We start from the raw sequence: 16,021 nt of genomic DNA, 5'->3' as shown, positions 1-16,021 counted from the left end.
GAGAGAGAGAGAGTGAGCGAGGGAGAAAGTGAGAGAGCGAGAGCGAGAGAGAGAGAGAGAGAGGTTTTCTGTACAGTGTGACACTTTGCTTGGTGAGACACTCTCTCCATTAGAAGTATGCATCCTTCCGATTGAGGAGCTACTCTCCATACTGGACTGTGCTGCTCTGTGTTCAACTGTCTGACCGTCTCTTTACTTTTCTGTCACCTTCTTTCTGTTTGATTGACTAACTGACGGGTCCACCGGCTCAGGCAAAGGGACACGAGGGAGCATGGCAGCCTACTCCAGCTCCAGCGGCTTAGAGGTCCTTCTTTCCTCTCTGCAGGTAGGGATCCACAGTGTCTGCCTCTGCATGTGTGTTTGTTTTTGTGATACTGAAATAACATTATTAGCTGTAGTGATAAATCTCTCATATTGTTTTCTGTTTCTGTTTTCTGAATTTAAAAATGTTCATGATAATTATTACTGTGACATTATTGTGGATTTACACAATACACTCCTATGATTCAGAGCTGTGTGATATTGAAAGAAATCTGTGATATTTGTAAATGAAATAAGAAGCAGAAATCCACCCAAATAAACAGAACATTATCTTTAGGAAACCTGAAATATTATGAGGCAAACATTGTATTTGTGATATATTTTATATACACTTTTAATGGTGAGGCAGATGTGCTAATATTCTGTGTAAGAGTGTTTTGTACCTGATGGTATATTAGCTGGAGAGGAGAATGTGAGCAGAGTGAGTTATTAGCCACTAAATGAGGAAGAGCACAGTGTTGTCAGAGATCCTTTTGCAGTTTTCTATCACATGGAACAATATGGGTTTCTCCTAAAAGAGGAGAGTCTGCAGCGATCCATGATTCAGATTCAGACAGACAGGAGCTGTATGAATCCTGTGCTACTGTCTGATATGTGCTGGGAAACTTTGTATCGCCTGAGATTCATGCAAAGACAACTCCCAAACAGCAGGGAAACTCTTGCACTATTGTGGAGGTGAGACCACAATGGACTGAGTGACATGGACTGACATTTACACACACCTGTCTAGTTAATACAAATAATAATAATTAAAACGAATAGATTGGGTCAAATCATTAGGATGCATGCATTACCTGCACAGCTGTTCAATAACGCCATCACGCTCATCTCAAACTGTGCCTTGGGAGCCATATAGCTAAGCCTGTGTGCCTGCATGCGCCATCGCTGTTGGTGATGGAAGCACCCTCAACATGTGTTAAGGTGCTGAATTCATATTTAACATATTTCATAAAAAACGTTAAATACTTTAATGTGGGAAATCTAATTTGGAGTCATTCGTTGCACTTAGGTGGTGAAATCAACCCCTCCAACTAATGTGCATTCAGAAAAGCACATCGGTTACTTTTCCTCAAAAGAATGAACATGAAGCAGAGGCTGATCAGGACAGTGTAAACAAACCTAGACATATATAGGCACTTTCATATGTGTGAGAATGATCTCACCTCTCTCTACGCAGCCGTATATCACCGGTTTATCATCTTACCTACAACTAGCTACAACAATGAGGGGGGTTAGAGGAGAGACACACAGATTGTAAATCTTTACATATATGGAGGAAAATAATTACATGAAAATGTTTTATTAAGTTAAGTTAGTTAAGGGCTCCCATAAAGCTCATACCTCTGCCATGACATAACAAGCCAGCATTTGTTCTATTTTCATAAACGCTAAATTGACTGCTTTGAAATACTTCTACAGCATTGGAAGTTCTGAAAGTGGATAGGATTTAAATTAAAATTAATTAGTTGTAAATGAATTAAAATTAAATAGTTGAATCATTTAAAAAAAAATCCCGGCTCTGCTCTGAGATGTGGAAACAAAAAACAAAAACAAAGAGGTTACAACAAAACCTCCAGTTTTGTATTTACAGACGGCTGGGTTTGTTAGCTGGTGATAAGCAGGTGAGCATGTTACCCCTGCTTGTAGTCAACATCCTGGAGCTGCTTTACCAATGGACTGATTTCTTTGTTACAGTAACATCAATTAAGAGCCACAGTGATTGTTTAAGCAATCAACAAGTGAAAATAAGGACATCATTATGGTGCATGAAGAATGTGCTCAGAAGATCAGTGAGAATGCACAACAGGACACAGGACAACTACAGAAGCAGGCTACATTGGAATACGTGACACATTCATTCCTATTTCTTTTTCATTACCTTTCTGTTCCTTGCATAACTGATTGGACCTGCCACACACGCAGACTGCTGTCATCTATACCACAAATCTAGTCCAATGTATTAATATCATTTTCTTCTGCCATGAAGATCTCTGCAGACTCAGCTGTGATGCAGGAGGAAGGGCTGATATCAGTTTGTTGTGAGCACTGTACAGTATATGCAACAAGTAGTCTACAGGCTAAAGCAGTTATCCAGATGCTATTAACTTTGTTATTAAAGGGACATTCAATAAACAGAATCATATCTGACCTGCTGCATGACATTCAGCTATCCTGGTTTGAGGTATCGCAGTATCAAACCTGACGTAAGCTGTATATCAAATTCTTATGAATTAGTTTGTGGTTGACACAGGAGCCTTGATCAGTAGGCAGATGAAGGCTGACGGAGGAAAATAAAATCCTGTACATATTTTATGACATCATAAATATTCTTGCTCTGTGCTTGGTTTTACCGTAAACGTTGTCATGTGTTATGGTGATTAAAAGTCATAGAAGTTAGCGAGTTCAGAAAATATCAGTCCCACAGGGCAGCTATACTTTAGATAAGGGAGTTTAGACAACAAATAAACAAGTGAATAATATAAGAAATATAAAATATAACTTAATCTTATTCATTTTAGTGTCTCTCTGTCTGTCACAGCTGATAGAGGGGACATTTGAAACCAAGACTAACTATAAACAATACTCATCCATCACTGAGTATTTGTTTTTAATTATCATTTTGCTATCACTTATATTAACTAATTAATTCTGTTAAATTTGTACTTAAATGATACAAGGAATCAGAATGTTAGCAGTCACTTTGTTATCTATATATTCCGAGTTTCATAACATATTCTCATGAAACATTTATCTATTTTCTGAATGCATGCTATATTACTGTATATTGTGGCATGCTGAGTGTTTGGAGAACAAATACAGCATTGGACAGGGCAGGACAGACACAATACAGGATTTGAACACACACACAATGTGATTGCCTAATTGAAAATCTATTCATGTAATGAATGCAACAACATCTCATAATTGGTTTTAGTTTTAGTTTCCTTGCTGTTTTTTGTTTGTGAGTTGTCCTTTGATGTGGAGTTCAGATATTATAAAGTATGGTCGTTCATTAATTATTTACATGTATGAACAAGTTACTAGACTCTGGAAAAACTGGACAGATTGGGAAATGTGGAAAACTGGTGTGGTGCCAGGGTCAGATGGCACCGTGAGGAGACGATAGTTGCAACATCTACCTTGGAGGGTGGACTGGCAAAGGAATACTGACTATTTCCTTTGATTTGTCATGGTATCACCTGATGAATCAAATGAAATGACAGAAAAAGTTTGGTTGACATGTACAAAAACAATGCAGGTGTGAAAACTCCCTGAAACATTTTCAGATCTTTTATTCCTAGTATATTGTGTTGCTACTGTTGAGCTGAGGACTTAATTAGCTCATTATCTTGAGGTATTAAGCTGTTATCTCATAATCATAACCTAATTATCTCGTTATCTCAAGATAATATGTAGTAATGGCTGTTCTTGGCTATTGCAGATAATAGAATTAGTTATGCAGTGTCCAATCAAAATATCTCAATAGAATTAATGTGGATTAAAGGTTGACATCTCTGCCTGGTTGATATCTGATCTGCTTTTGGCCAAATGATATCAATCAGTTTAACCTTAAATCCAAGCCTGTAATTTTCCATGAGACAAGGAATTACAACCTGAGACCCACTTTACTTGTTGTTGAAAACCTGTGCTTCATGAGTTGTGCGTTGCTATTTATGACTTATGGATAAATGTGTGCTCTCCCAGTGGGCGTCCCAGCTGTCTTGTTTGTCATACTACAAACCAAGCTCACCGCTCTCCTCTCCTCCTCTCCTTTCATCAGGGCTGCATCTCAGGGCTGTTTCCTGTGTGGTGAATAATGAAGTGATAACAGTTGTAGTTCTTTCTCCCTGAGCTGCAGACAATGTGGCACCTTTGCCGCAGCAGGTGTCCCGATGAGTGACAAGTATTGATATTATAATGCTGAGCTTAGCTATATTTTATCCTTAGATGTAGCTTTGCGCCAGAAGCGTTATCATATCCAAAAAACAAACGTCTACACAGGATAAATTCATTTAACTTATGTAGTATAAAAAGTCATTTTCATGTATTAGACAGATAGGGGTTTGTATTTTAATTACTTTTATGAGGGTTTTGTGAAATGTTTTAGAAGAACATTTGATATACGTTGTCTTGCTATTTTCAATTTTATTATCAATCAATAGTTTACTTTTTTTTTAAATGAGTTAAGCAGTAATGATGAGGTTAGTGTAAACCAAACACAGAAATGAATGAAATAAGGAGGAAGGAATCGACACAAAGAAATACAATAAAACATGGATGAAAGTGCAACTAAAAGGATGGAAAAAAGAGCGAGAATAAAATAATAAATATTTATGCAAACATCCATTCACAAAAGAAAAAAATATCAAGTATACTTCTTCTTTTTCTTCCTCTTCTTGTTATTATTATTATTATTAGGGGTCTAAGCACCAGTTTGTCTTTGACTCAGCGTTGGGGACAGACTCAGACTCCATGACCCTACAGGTCTGCAGCAGGATTGTGGGCGCTGTAGCGTCTGAGTTTCTCCAGTGGCCCCAGTCCATCATGGAGCTCTGAAATCCGAGATGTGCGTTATTAAAATCCCTGTCCACCTGCCATGTGGTTGTACTATGAGCGCTCTCCCTCTTAATGTAACGTGATCAGACCGCAGGGTGAGACAACAAGCGTGCATTTGGGCAGTTAAGCCATGGACACCTGTTCACTTAAAAGCTGCCAGGGGATTTGTTGCCCTCAACGAGGATCTTTGAGTCCCACTCAGACTCTCATATTGATAGCAGATACAGTATAAACACTCTTTTTCGTGAGGTGACCAATTTACAGTAACCTGTTCCAGGGTGCACCATCAAGAATAAAGATCAGCTACCTCTTCTGTGAGGATAAAAGAAGAAAAGAAAATACGAAAACCCACACGAAAGCGAGGAATTACTCATTGAACCGGAAAATGTGTATTTATTTGCATAACAGAGAATATGCTGCTCTGTTCGGTGCCCATATTGACAGGTAACAACATTCACACTGGGATGCCAGCACACCGTAGTGAAGCCTCCCTAAAGCGTAGGGTGAATGAGTGGAGCAAATAGGTGTTAGTGAGGTCTATTTGTTCTGTTCACTTCGCTCGTCTGCTGAGACTGAATCAAGCAAAATAATAACTTTGAGTCCTGTATTACGAAATTGCTTATGTACTGAAAATTTTCACATAAACACAAACTGAATGAGAATCTTAAAGATGTAAACTATCATCAAAATACAGTCGAAAGACCTTGAAGCCAGAGGATTTGCAATGCAGGATGCCTGTGCTCGCTGTTGTAGTTCACAGCTCAGACTGTGGAAAGGAAATCCAACAAATCTTTCATTTGAGAAAATCCCGGAAATTCCTGCGGCCTTGCACCATAATTGCCTCCTTGTTGAGTGACACAGTTTTTTCCCAGGGGAACAAATATAAAGAATTTGTATCCGGTGATTTGTGATACTTTTTCCAGCTGGCGACCCCCCACCCCCTTGCCGCAATGTCAGCTTCAAGTTCAGGTTCATGTTCAGGTCAAAGCATTCCAGCCTACAAATGACAGTCCTGTACTGTTAATGGTTTGAGGATGGAGAATGTTGTAATGTGGCACCAACCAAAATACAGCCAAAACAATCTGTGTAGTTAAGAGCCGCATGGTTATGGTCAACTAGCCTGAACCTAAGTCAAGTTAAGTCCAGATGATTTCTGTAGCCCAATATCACGTTCAATGTTTCAAAGAGCCATAACATGAGGAAGTTCCAGACCCAACCCAGAGCTCTCTAGGAAGATCACTTGCAAAAAAACCAAAATGCATAAGGAACCTGTCTGGAATTGATCTTGGTTGCTTTATGGGGACTTGGACCAGCCTCATAATAATAATAAATAAGCTTGAAATGTGGCCACAAAAGATAGAGAGGACAGTTTCAGGACAGTTGAGCACAGTGAGGAAGACATACAACATTGTTCTGTCAATTGCATATTGAAAGGTCCTTTTCAACACTCTCTCTTTACATGCCATCACCCAGAGTCTGAGAAGCAATTACACCTCTGTTTAGAGTCTCATTACAGTAGCTCAACACAATTGTGCACTGTTTGTGTTAAACACGCAGACTGCTGGGCACCAAAATAGTAAGCTATTTATATCAAGCAGATAGTTGGCTTCATACAACATATACTTCATACAACACATGCTGTAATGAAGGAGATGTTTGGCCAGAGTTTCTGTTTGAACTGCATAATTTAATAAGGCTTATGTTCGACTATCCCAACAGGCGATCATTGCAGTAAACCTTTTAAAAATGTGGGTTGGCTTTTACTGTGTGTTTCAAAAAATGTATTTGACACATAACAGAAAACTGTGTGGTTTAATGTGAACAGGGTGCTTCATCCAATCCAATCCCCCAGGACACATACTTAAATGAACCGGAGCACTTGACAAAGTGGATCCTGTCTCTGCTCTCTTCCTGTCGGTTCATTTCTGAAAAATGATTGGACTGAATCAGTGTTTAGTCCAGGAAGCTGATTCTTTCATTCTGTCTTTGTAGAATGCAGGGGATGCTGACAGCATGCTGAATATCCTCAATGTACTGGATGAACTGCTGTCAGCTGGTAAGCTTACACCTGACCTCGGTGACCTCATAGCTGGCTACGGCCATGAATGTGTAGCAGGCTTTCAGTGATCTACGGCTCTCAGAGAATTAATAATCATGTTTCCACTGCACTTTTGCCAATTACTTTTCTATTGACTTACAGCAATATCCAAAAGCACATCAACACTTTTCTGTGATATTTGTGTCCTTAATTCAACACAATTTTTCAATTTGTAGCTTCAAATTACGCAAAATGCAACTGAATGGGATGCTGGTATTGTAACTTAAAATATGAAGGAAGATACAAGTGTAAAGACTTTTCATTTATTGAATGAAATCATTCATTCATTCAGGTACAGACCGTCGTATCAAGAACATGATCAGTAAAGGTGCCAGTGAAGCTTTGCTCACAGCCTTGGTCAACACTGGCGGCAGATCAAGTCCTGACTACACCGTACTACTGCCACTGCTGCACCTCCTGGCCAAAGTCGGACACAGAGGTGAGGAAGGATGGATTCATTGATAGATACGTGAAATAGTTGGATACATGGGTTTGCTATCTCAGCATGCATTTAAAATCTATTTGAGAGTGATTGAGATCAGTTGATCAGTCAGAGCCAGTGTTCTGGTGTTCAGCTCTGAAGCCATACAGTTGAGATTGAAATGGTAAGGTGTGTGTTTGTATTCAAACAGACCGTCGTATAGGAGTGAAGGCAGAGGATGCTGGAGCTGTGCTGCTTACCTTGAATCTGCTCAAACAGAACATCAAACATGCCAGACGGGCTGCAGCCTGCCTGTGGGTCATCCAGGTCTTCTCCTCATCAGGTACAAACATAAACACACTGCGTCCCATTTACAGTGGCCACTTGGACTTGTACTTGTACTTGTACAGGAAAAGCGGGCTGATGTTTAATCTCTGGATACTTTATGTAATGTAACGTTACTTCAATGTTATGTAATTGTTGGCTAGATGGTTTTTATGAGAAATGTTGATGGTGGACACGTCTCAGTCTCTTGGAAGAAACGGTTATCATGGGAAATTTAGGTTACAAAAATTGTTATGCAAATAACAGACAGGGTCACAGCATTTCAGGGCCTGACAGCATGTTTGAGGAAGGGGATTGTAGATTGAAAACAACTCGCTTCAGTCTCTTGTCTTAGACAGACTGTTGACCGATGCCAGACAGCTGTGTGGACATTAACACAAACACAGAGCCAGACTCAGACACAGTGTCAGTGATATTGTATCCTGTACTATAAACCTGTAACCCTGAATTGGCCAAGGAGAAGATTTTCCCGCACACACACTCTCCCACACTCAAGGCACAGCAAAGCCTCTGTCATCTTTCTCTCTCACACACACACACACACACACACACACACACACACACACACACACACACACACACACACACACACACATTTATCTAACCCTTTTGGAGAGAAGGAAAATGAAAACTGAACCTCTTCTTCCTTTAGCTGTAAAAGAAATCAACTCAACTCTGGGGAGAGGTCAGGGCCCTTGAGTTACCTTTGCTCTTTAGATAACTAGCAGCAGGCTCCTGTGGGAGAGAAACTTCATGTACTTAAATGTATTGTAAGATATTTCTCTGTCATACCTCACTTCACATATTGACCATAGTTACAGTCTAACTATGGTCAATATGTGAAGCGCCTGTAATTTTAATCCATCACATTTACATCCAATAAAGTTTTATCTGCACCAACAAAAGTGTATAGTATTACATTTGAAGCAGTGAGAGTGATGGAATGACACGTGTCTTCCGGGCTGGACAGCAGGCATTTAAATGGGTGATATTTTTACGAGTCCATTAAAAGCACATCCCGCTGCCAACACTGAAAGGGAGGAGACTTCACTCCACTTAAACCACGGAAGAGCAAAGAGGAATCTAGAGGAAGATCATCTGGATGCAGTTAATACATGTTTGTTGTTATTTTTCTCCTTACAGTTTCTACAGCAAACCTTATTGGGCAGAACAATGGGCTTGATGTCATCTACTACCTTATCCCCCCTTATACCACCACGCATTTGCACACTATCAAGTATGTACACACAGATCTGTCACTTAACAGTCTGAACATTTTTGTTTTCTCTTTCATGGCAACATACACACACAGTACAATACAATATTCAAAAACGGATGCCTGTCATTTACATTAAAATGGCACAATTACCAATACAATCACCAAGAAAATAGAATATAATACAGTACAGTTTTACAATAAGTGTAAAAGTCATAAAACAGAACCACTACAAGGAAGAAGCATTACATAGTGTTAAACGTATTTATAATCAGATTTTCAGTGGGTATATTGATTTGTTTAATTAATTTTTATCCAATTTTTAGGGTTTGCATGTGGCAGGGGACCACACACACTCAATCCATGCTTAGTGCATCTGCATTTTAAAAGCATTGCTACACGGAGGGAGCATTTGCCATGTTGTTGTTGGTTGTAGCGTGAGTGTGTATTATGCTGCAATCAAACCTGGTTTTTAGGCAATAAGGAATGTCTTCCAGCGTGTACTAGATTTTGTGAATACACACAGTTGTTTGTCTGAGTTACCTGTACCTGTTACTTTACAGCTGCTTAACCTCTGTGGTACTTAAGCCTCTGTGTACAGTTTTGGGTTGACCTGCAACTCAACACACACATATCTAGACTCTGAATATTGATTCTTCGTGGATGGAACACAATCATTACTTCAAATTAGTCCACTACAGCGAAATCTTTTATAGTCTGTTACTATAGTGTTGCCTCTGTGATGTATGGTCACCCAAACACCAAAGAGCAGCCCAACTGTCTTCCCTATAACTGCAAACGCAGCACATCAGTTATGAAATGGCAAAACCTGTTTTAACATATGAGGGGCTTGAATTACACTCACCAGCAGTAAATAAACATGTTCATTTAATGATGACCCAACACATCATCATGTTGCAACTGAACTGCATAATTTCTAGCTCTGGCAAAGGCTGTGTGCCTTCACCTCTTGGCTCGTATATCATTTTCTCATTTGTCTCTGTCAGAATTGATGGCATTGGCTCAAATAGTCCGGCATGCCAGGAGGGCTGGTGGCACTGGCCACTCTGCATGGCTTGATGCCAGGTATGGTAACACTGGATCATCTATAAGGGAATATGAAACTCCTCAATGGTGTGTGGTAATTGGATGCTTACACCTGAGCTATCATAAATCTGTAGCCCTCAGGGAACATTTTCTGTAAAATGTGCGGACACTGGTAGGTTGTTAATTGTTGTAATGCAATTCCAGAAGTCTTGGATTCCACATTTAACAGCCCAGATGCCACACAGCTGTAAATTACTGTTTTACAATGGGAGCAATGAGGCAGGAGACATGACGTTTTCCTCCAGTTAAGAGGTGCTTAGACATGCCTGTCACACTGATGTGTCCGGTTATAGCTGTAATACGGTGGCTGTTGAATCAGCTATTTGGCTGCTGTCCACACATTTAAAGCAGTTAAGTCAGTCAGTCACTCTAAGGCTGAACAATTAAACCATTTTCACCTGTCAGCAGCAGTTACTCCCTCAGTACAACCTATTAGACTGCTATATGCTACAGTACTTCAGGGTTTTAAGGACTTAATTCGGTACACACTATTCACCAATGACTGCATTGGTGAATACTGGTTGGGGTCCTTTGAAGTTTATATGCACTTGCCATGTCCTTCACATCATTTACCTCTTGAGTTGTTTAATCCCCAACACCAATCTCACCGCAATATGTCAGGGAAGGCACGGGATCAATTAGGTTGCTCTTATTGCCCTATCTGCATTTACATTGTGGTCGTGGCTGCACAGAGGCCCAATGCTGAGTTTAGCTTTCTGAGAACTGTCTGGTGACCCTTCCTATAAAACAAACACCTGCCTGTCCTCTTGCCAAAGCCTGTAGGATAGATAAAGTGCAATATGTGTGATATGTTGTTGGTGTTATTTATAAGGACATCTTCCAAACGATGTGAGAAACTTTAAAATCACAACAAAAACCACAGTGTGATTTTGTTTGTCAGTATTTGAAGCTCACTGCTGAAAACACTTTTATGCATGGCTTCTCCTTTGTGCTTTAGCATTGCCCATATAAAAGCACTGAAGGAGGGGGACACTGATACAAGATGACAGTAGAGAGGGACGACACATTTTTCTCTTCTGCGTGATTTAGATCGCTTATTCCAAACGAAATCTCCAAACACATTGTCGACCTGTTAACTACATTATATCGGCGGGGCTGGTAAATTGTTTCGCATCTGCAATATCCATACAGGTGATCCTAACTGTCTTTGTGTTCACTATAATCAGCGACTGTACATGGAGTTGAATGACTGAAACTGACTGCTTCCTCCTTGCCCCCTTCTAGGGCAGGGATTGATACCCTTGCTGCTCTGCTGCGCACAAGTACGTTCTTTCACTTTTCCACATTCCTCATACAAGTAAAAATAAAACGGTGCTGGGCTGTGGGTTGTCTTGTTTTTGCCTCTCCATCGCACCTGTGTTTACCAGCAGATGAAATTGATCACCTGTGCTTCCTACATGGACAGATTGATACCTGAAGGTTAACTGACTGTGTTGTACTGTGATGATTATGTGTTCCCTTCATTTTTTTGGAGCAGTGCATGTTCTCAGTATCAGTGATGTTTACATAACCCAACATGGTTATTACTCTCTCCGATTTCTCTTTCTCACAGAAGCCAATGTCTGCGCCGTGGTGTCAAAGGGCTTCATCTGTGGCTTGTTACAGCTTTATGAGGACTGGCACAGCAAGGACACTGGACATCTTGCCATCGGAATTCGCCTAGCACTGCTGCGCTGCCTCCATAAGGCCACTCGCAACACTGGAGCCAGACAGACTTTCATAACCCATGGAGGCATTAGGATCCTGTATCAAACTACACATGTAAAGTGGGAAAAACCCTTATTCTCTTCTTTCGTTGTTTCAAGATTTATTTCTGTCTGTTCTGATTTCTTTATTTTATGAATTTCTGTGGGAATACATTATACTGGTGCGTTTTAACTGAAAGTATGATAGTTAAGTTTTATAATACATTTTAATTTATTGCAGCGTGGCTGTGAATAACCCTACACTTGCCACAAACACATTGACAGATACCAAACACCTGTCCATGCTGGGTCTGCTCCCAGAGGGCTGCACTGCCAAGGAAGCCAGCTAGAAGGAAGCTTAACATAACTGGGCTTGACAAAGCTAAACACCACAGTTGGGCCGCGATCGGTATCACAGCGCTGTTAATTAACTGGCTTGGTTAACACTGGCTCTCTTTATGTGGCTATGTCCACGGCACCATGGAAGGGGCGGAGTCTGTAAAGACGAGCCTAAAGAGGAACAAGATGGAACGGTCAATTCATGTGGTAGATTTCACTTTGCAAGGCTCCGAATTGTATTATAAGTGTATGATGAATATTAAGCTATAACGATATTAAAAAGCAAATAAAGCTAGAGAGAAGTTTTAGCTGCAAATTGCTCACACCCGGAAATGCCTTCCTGAGTCCGAACTCCTGATTTCAATTCTTTAATCATCATACCATAAGCTGCTCAACAAACAGTCGCCTACTCATTTAAGTCCAGGGGGCTACTCTATCATAAGATTTAAGAGACCCTCCGGTTCCCAAGCTGAATCCCTATGGACTGAGCTACTGCCGCAATCTCATCACATTTTTGTCTTTTACTGTTTGTTAATGGCTTTTTTAAAAGGTTAGATATTAATACTTTGTGGTTTATTTTATTATAGAAATGTTTGTTGAGTAAAGGCCTGGAGTCCTTGGTGGAGCTCTCTGTGCAGCTGATGAGGAAGTGCCTTCCTAAAACCCCTCTACCACTGACATCAGATCAGTCAGTCTACTCATTCCCCCTGCCTGGAAGGCCTCAGGACACTCCTGACAATGATGCTGCTGCAGGTAAATTAGAAGTGAAAGGACAGTATTGTATAGATACATACTTCATTTGTACAATACTATACTTTTCACTTAGATGCAGCAGTAGAATATTTGCGCAGTGGTAGTCATTCACTTCTCACCAACATTTCTAAAAGTGAATTATTTTAGCCGTGCAGTAAATGGAATTCATTTGTCAGTCATCAACACATAATTACTCTAATTGTATTTTTTAATTTTGCCTGGGGGCTCAAGACGAAAGCTGGGAGGAGAGTGATGATGAAATGGCTGAGGGTGACCAAGAGGAAGACAATAAAGACAAAGACTTTGTAAGTAGAATCTCAAACACACAAACTGGGATAAGTTGATGCATTTGATGCACTTTCATGATGAGGACATGTGTGTTGCTTGTTATTGGCTCATGAACTAGTAGATAAAAATTTACACCATGCATCATTTTTGGCAGTATTAACTTTCGGTTTTGAGTTCGACATAAGTACTCAATAATGATCACTAGACTTTCAAGCAAGTTTGAAAGGGGTCCAAGCCCCCTGACAAGAATCAGAAAGCCTCGGCATGGGGCCAGTTGTGAGGACATTTCAGGTGAACAAGAGAACTTTACATGTTGTCACTATGAAGGAAAGTAGTAAGTTGATCTTAAATGGCCATTAGCCATCAAAAGTTGTTTCCCAGGATGTCTTAATGAATGGAATGCAAACATTGAGTAATTTTTACATGTGTGCATTCAAATCCATCCAGGATGATGATTTAGAGACAGACCTGAAGAACCTTTGTTTTCGTCCTGACCCTGACAAACCTAAAGGACTGCTGGCAGGGTACAGCCAACTATGTCCTGAACTCTCGCATAACTTTCAGGTAGGCAAAAAGGAGTCTTTGGCCTTCCCATATTTCTGCTTTCATTTTTGTGCAGCATTCTTCGTACATTAGGTCAGGTTGATGCGGCCTCCCTTTCTGTGCCCAAGCAGTAAAACAAAATTGCCTGTATAGAGGTCAATGGAATATTCTGGTGCCTGGAGTAGCTCAGTATTGTTAGACTTCATCAACGTCCGTTCTCCTTGAATTTCGGGTTGAAGAAAAGAGCGGCAGATTTGGTGATTGTTGGCAGCTGAGGATAGTGGGGACTTGACTCCCACTCCTTACTCATGTCCTGCAAACATACACACCCACAGCTTGCTCCAGTGATTGGTGCTGGAGATTATTCAAATTTCTTTAATGAATAATTAGTTGAGCTGAGCTGAAAGTAGTCAAACTCGGTGTGAGACACATTTTACAATTCACACGATCACAGGTTTTATATAAAATGAGATTCAGAAGTGTAAAGGAAGCTTCTAACATTTTTACATTTCACAGACGCATTTGAAAATTTAAGACAAATCTGTTTCAAAGTGGGGCTGTGACTCATGGGTAGGACTCATGCAGCCTCAAAGACCCAGATAACTTAATCTAGGAAGATGACATCATTAGTTTGGGCCTTGTGCTGGTCCTTGCTGGACGCTGTAGTAGAAACCATTTTACTCCCACCAGGAGTTGAACCTGGTACTTCCATCTGGGGAGATGGACGTGTTACCACATGACACCATAGGAGTTTGAGAGGTTGCTACAGCGCCCTGCAATGGAGGCATGACGGGCTGGGAGGAAATAAGTTTGACCCCAAGACTGTTACTGGGCAGAGTAATGAAGTCAAACTAAAACAGGGGTCAATGCTAAAGATGAGCCTGCCCGCTCTAAATGTTCACACTCAAACATTTCAGTGCACAAATTAAGTGTTCCAATTTCAATGCTCATTAAAAAGTGCAAAAGTAACTAATCAGACCAGAGCCCCGTTAGCCAGGACGTTTCCAGGTTTGAGTCAAGACAAGCAGCCATGCAGCAAAGCAACCCAGCATTATGCAAACATGTCTTGACTTAAACCTGGACTCGACCCGTTTCCACCTCCCACGGCGAGGACGAGGGGTTGGATTTTTGGGAGGCACCTATGCTAATTTTACCCCTTTGAGTGACCAAGTGTAAATGTTCACTGTAACATCTTGCATTTTAAAAACCTAAACCTTTTAAATGCAAAACCTTTAACACAACCTTGAAAAACAACCTTTAAGACGCACCCTTTAAACCTTTTAAACACAACCTTTAAACCCTTTAAACGCCAAACCTTTAAACGCACAACCTTTAAACACAAAACCTTTAAACGGAAAACCTTCAAACAACCTTTAAACATTTACATACAAAACCTTTAAACGCAACACCTTTAAATGCAAAACCTTTAAACACAGCACCTTTGAACGCAAAACCTTTACACAACCTTTAAACGACTAACCTTTAAACGCAAAACCTTTAAAACAACCATTAATACAAAACCTTTAAACACAACCTTTAAACCTTTTATTGCAAAACCTTTAAATGCCAAATGTTTTAAACCACCTTTAAACACCAAACTTTTAAATAACCTTTAAATGCAAAACCTTTAAAACCACCTTTAATGCAAAACCTTTACACACAAAACCTTTAAACCTTTTGAACAACCTTTAAACGCAAAACCTTTAAAATAACCTTAAAACCACCTTTAATGCAAAACCTTTACACACAAAACCTTCAAACCTTTTGAACAACCTTTAAACGCAAAACCTTTAAAATAACCTTAAAACCACCTTTAATGCAAAACCTTTACACACAAAACCTTTAGAACAACCTTTAAACGCAAAACCTTTAAAACCACCTTTAAATGCAAAACCTTTGCACATTGAAACGCAAAACCTTTACACATTTAAACGCAAAACCTTTAAAATAACCTTTAAAACCACCTTTAACTGCAAAACCTTTACACATTGAAACGCAAAACCTTCAAACGCAAACCTTTTAACCTATAAACGCCAAGCCTTTAAACAACCTTTAAATGCCAAACCTTTAAACACAAAACCTTTACACAACCTTTAAACGCAAACCTTTAAACGCCAAACCTTTAAATAACTTTTAAACATTTTAAGCTTAAAACCTTGAAACACAAACATAAAACACACAACCTTTATACGCCAAACCTTTAAACCTTTTAAACAACCTTTAACTGCAAAACCTTTACACATTGAAACGCAAAACCTTTACACATTTAAATGCAAAACCTTCAAACGCAAACCTTTTAACCTATAAACGCCAAGCCTTTAAACAAC

At 39.9% G+C, this 16,021-nt stretch overlaps 1 protein-coding gene across 1 annotated transcript in view; it reads left to right on the top strand.

Annotated features, from left to right (window-relative positions):
* The first annotated feature begins 271 nt into the window (after positions 1-271).
* Positions 272-16,021, top strand: part of agbl1 (AGBL carboxypeptidase 1) — a 51,469-nt gene continuing 35,719 nt past the window's right edge. Inside the window, exons 1-10 of the mRNA XM_076142054.1 lie at positions 272-325; positions 6,871-6,934; positions 7,269-7,415; positions 7,609-7,740; positions 8,886-8,979; positions 11,311-11,348; positions 11,639-11,847; positions 12,698-12,863; positions 13,095-13,168; positions 13,599-13,715. Of these exons, the coding sequence (XP_075998169.1) occupies positions 272-325; positions 6,871-6,934; positions 7,269-7,415; positions 7,609-7,740; positions 8,886-8,979; positions 11,311-11,348; positions 11,639-11,847; positions 12,698-12,863; positions 13,095-13,168; positions 13,599-13,715 (1,095 nt within the window). The remainder of the gene's footprint in view (positions 326-6,870; positions 6,935-7,268; positions 7,416-7,608; positions 7,741-8,885; positions 8,980-11,310; positions 11,349-11,638; positions 11,848-12,697; positions 12,864-13,094; positions 13,169-13,598; positions 13,716-16,021) is intronic.

This window comes from Genypterus blacodes, unplaced genomic scaffold (assembly GCF_046128005.1).
Source record: "Genypterus blacodes isolate CSIRO-AG114 ecotype Tasmania unplaced genomic scaffold, CSIRO-AGI_Gbla_v1 ptg000021l_1, whole genome shotgun sequence".
In the NCBI taxonomy this organism is placed as follows: domain Eukaryota; kingdom Metazoa; phylum Chordata; class Actinopteri; order Ophidiiformes; family Ophidiidae; genus Genypterus; species Genypterus blacodes.
The sequence above is the reverse complement of the archived record's forward strand: the minus strand, read 5'-3'. Positions and strand labels throughout refer to the sequence as shown.